Source organism: Nematolebias whitei, chromosome 7 (genome assembly GCF_014905685.2).
Source record: "Nematolebias whitei isolate Nwh7 chromosome 7, NemWhi1, whole genome shotgun sequence".
Lineage (NCBI taxonomy): Eukaryota > Metazoa > Chordata > Actinopteri > Cyprinodontiformes > Rivulidae > Nematolebias > Nematolebias whitei.
In genome coordinates, this window is record NC_056504.1 from 5,396,170 (window position 1) to 5,399,563 (window position 3,394).

Genomic DNA, 3,394 nt, shown 5'->3' on the forward strand with positions numbered 1-3,394 from the left:
TTATTTTAAATATTATTGCATACTTCCTTGAGATATTGTGATATGATTTGAGGGTACACAGCCCACCCTTGTTTTCGAGACAGTTGTGTTTAAAATCTAACCTCCTCAGACTTGAACTCTTGTATATGTAGATGCCAGGTCCTAGGAGGTTAACTTACTGTGATCTCCATGTGGCGAAACTTGCAGAGCGGGCGGAAGCAGCATCCTTCCTGCCAGAGGTTACAGACAATCTCGTTGCCCATGGCTGCCTCACAGTGTCTGAATGGACAGTTGTCACCCTGTCAGGCAGAATCAAACAATCAGTGGTTCAAAATAAATGCAGTGTGGGTGTGTTTGACTCAGAAGCAGTCTGCGATTAAAAAGAGGCTTACCTTAGTGCAGGTGGAATAGTAATAAAAGTAGCAGTCATCTCCATGGTTGGTCATAGCTGGTTGTGGACTAAATGATGGCAGTGACCTGTTGGATAGTCGTCTTCAGGGACAACAGGACTCGCCCTGAAGACACAGAATCACATTAGACACAACCAATACATTAAACTTAAGCAGCGTTTCCCCTACCATTATACAAGCGGGGCGCCCCACCCCGTCAACAGAACCGAGTGCACCGTCTACCGAACCCCACCCTCAATCGCAACCACCTGTCGGCACTGACGTAACGCTAAACTAGCAGCTCGCAATGCAGGTGTGCTAGCTAAAAAGCTAAAGGCAGCCTCTTCCCTCACGCTGAACCCCCACGCTGAACGCAGCCCTGGCACTCGAAAACTGTCGGTACTAACAGAACACAGCTCAGATGTGTCTGTCCCCCCACCCCCCCCCTTGGTTCAGACAGCGCACGGCTGAGATGTGTGTCTGTCTCTCCCCTCTCATACACCCTGCTCTAAAACTAAGGTTGTTTTCACAGCTGATAGTCCGGTAGACTCGGTTGGGGACTAATATTCATGACATTTTGTTACATTTGAGCTGGTGCGTTTGCATTCACACTGCACTGTGCAGTCGAGTCAACCTGTTGAACCAACCTGCTCCCCCGCTTGCCTGTGGGGGGCGCTGCACCAAGAACTACTGAAAGAAACGACACAAAAACCTCTGAAGACACGTCTTCTTCTTCTTCTGGAAATAAAAACAAAAACGAAGTGGCATCAAGTTTTAGCAGTTTTAGGAGTTATATTTTGTCATTTTTCAAAAATGGACTCAGCATGAGCAGAAGATGAGACAGAAGACCATGGAGAATGTTGTTTTTCACACAAGGCAGCTGACGGCTCCATATAAGATAAATGTTTGTTTGCCCTGCACTGTACTCCACTTCTTGCTTGTGGCGCGGGCTCGGTCTGTTTACATTCACACTGTACTCGAACCGCGCTGAAGTTCTCTTCCGAGACCTAGGTTTTAGCCCGGGCCAGAATTCGCCTTTTTGTTCTGTGACAGAGTTCGATGGCGCGCTCACACCTCCCTAAACGAACCGGACTTCCTAGGAAAACGAGCTAGAGTTCAATTAAAGCGGACTAAACAGGGCTGGTGTGAATGCACCCTAAAATTGTCGGCGCAAACAGTGCGCCGCTGTCTCCGTGTCCCCCACCCCCCCTCTAAAACTGTTGGTTTAAACAGCGTGCTGCGCAGCATAGGACGTTTCTCCGTTCGTTCCCCCCCGGACAAAAATCACAGACGAGATAAGCGCCCCGCCATGGCAAATAATCTAGGGGAAACACTTATGAATGTTTCTTTTGTGATTGCATAAGTAAAACTGAAGAAACATGAATTATGTCAATTGTTCTGAGATTAATAAACCAGCCAGTTCACGTAATGTCTATAGCGTTTACCTGAGGTGGATAAGACGATGTCTGTCACAGCTGGTGGGGTGTCTCCGCGAGAGTATGGAGTCCTGAAGGAACACTTGATCCGTGAGATAAGAGGAAAAGTGGGGTGGATCGCCCAGAGAAATTGGTCTTTTTCTGAGACTCACTGAGACATCTTTATCTCCATCGGACTGCTATAATACTCATATTGGATGCAATAGTCCTTTGTTGTTGTTGTTGTGTTTGTTTTTTACAACTGGTGTGAATAATAAAATAAATAAAAGAGGAACATAATCAGCCAGACAAGAAAAAAAAAATGCTTAAATGAAGAGCCAAAACGTGAGAAGATGTGTGGAAAAAAAATCTTCAACTTCGTCTTGGACTTGGTGGCATTTGGGTAGTAGTGGAAAAAACAGGGCAGGGTAACTGGGAGTGGGCTTCTAGTGATTTTCAGCTGTTTAACACTGCTGAAAGGAAAAATCTTCTGCCACAGCTTCTCATAAGGACAAACTATCCATATCCGGGGACTCCCAGAACAGGCAGAGAGGGTGGGTTTATACCTACAGATCAATGACAAACACTACCCAAAAACTGAAAGTGGGTTAATAAAGACAGAAGGACAACACAAACACAGCAAAACATTTCAACAAGCCAAAAACAATCGTTTTATCTGTAAAGATCTACATTCTTGTCTCTGGGACTGTTTCACCATGCTGTTGGTCCTGGCAGTCTGTTTAGACACAAACCTTTAATTTGTGCTCATATCTGGCCTTAAAGTGTAAAGAAAGCTGACCGAAAGATTCATAACACATGGCTGGAGATGTGCTGATGAACTATATGCTTTATAAATATGGACCAACAGACAGCTGATGTGTAACTTGAGTGATCTGCAGACAGATTCATAAAGGCAGACTTTGTTTACTACTTTGCTCAGTGTATTACACCCATATTCACATTTCTCAGCTATCTGATCCCGATAAGGATTTTGGAGTCCGGGTCCAGACTGGTTCATAAAGACAGAAAGCTTTACGCTGTTAGAGTGAAGGTCAGCTTGAACAACTCTAGTTTCCATGTTGGTGACGTCAATAAACTAATAATCCAAATAGGTGAAAGATCCCAAAGCTATCGATTCTCGAAGTAAAACGACTGCACAAGATTAGTCACTAATATAAACAAAGACAAAATATTCATTCAAATGAACCATTCAGTTTTCTTACAATAACATCGATGGAGAGTTGAAGTTTAAGATAAAGACCGTAAAGAAAGCAATTGTATACTTACTGTAAAATAATGTTGCTTAAAGCTAGCTGGAACAAAAACTACTCGCGATTCCCAGCAGTGATGAAAAAACAATATGTACACAAATATAAACCTATAACGACAAGAAAATAATGCTTATGCTAATTAACGAGGCTGGATGTTAAAAACCACTAAAAACAAACAAAGGGAGTAAGTTTGCAGAAATGTTAGCATGATGTGGCTACCTACAGGCCAAGGCCTTCCGGTAAACGTTAAGATGGCAGTTTGTGTAGTAATTACCGTCGTATTCACTTCCGTGGCGTAACGATAAAAACACAATGAATTCCTGACATAATAGTTAAGTAA

The 3,394-nt window shown here is 43.5% G+C and overlaps 1 protein-coding gene across 1 annotated transcript in view; it reads right to left on the minus strand.

Moving 5' to 3' along the window:
- zc3h11a (zinc finger CCCH-type containing 11A) overlaps window positions 1–3,027 on the minus strand; it is a gene marked incomplete at its 3' end in the record, with an annotated part of 24,908 nt that extends 21,881 nt beyond the window's left edge. Inside the window, 3 exon segments of the mRNA XM_037678564.1 lie at window positions 159–278; window positions 372–494; window positions 1,814–3,027. Coding sequence (XP_037534492.1) covers window positions 159–278; window positions 372–425 — 174 coding nt within the window.
- Between the last annotated feature and the right edge of the window lie 367 nt (window positions 3,028–3,394).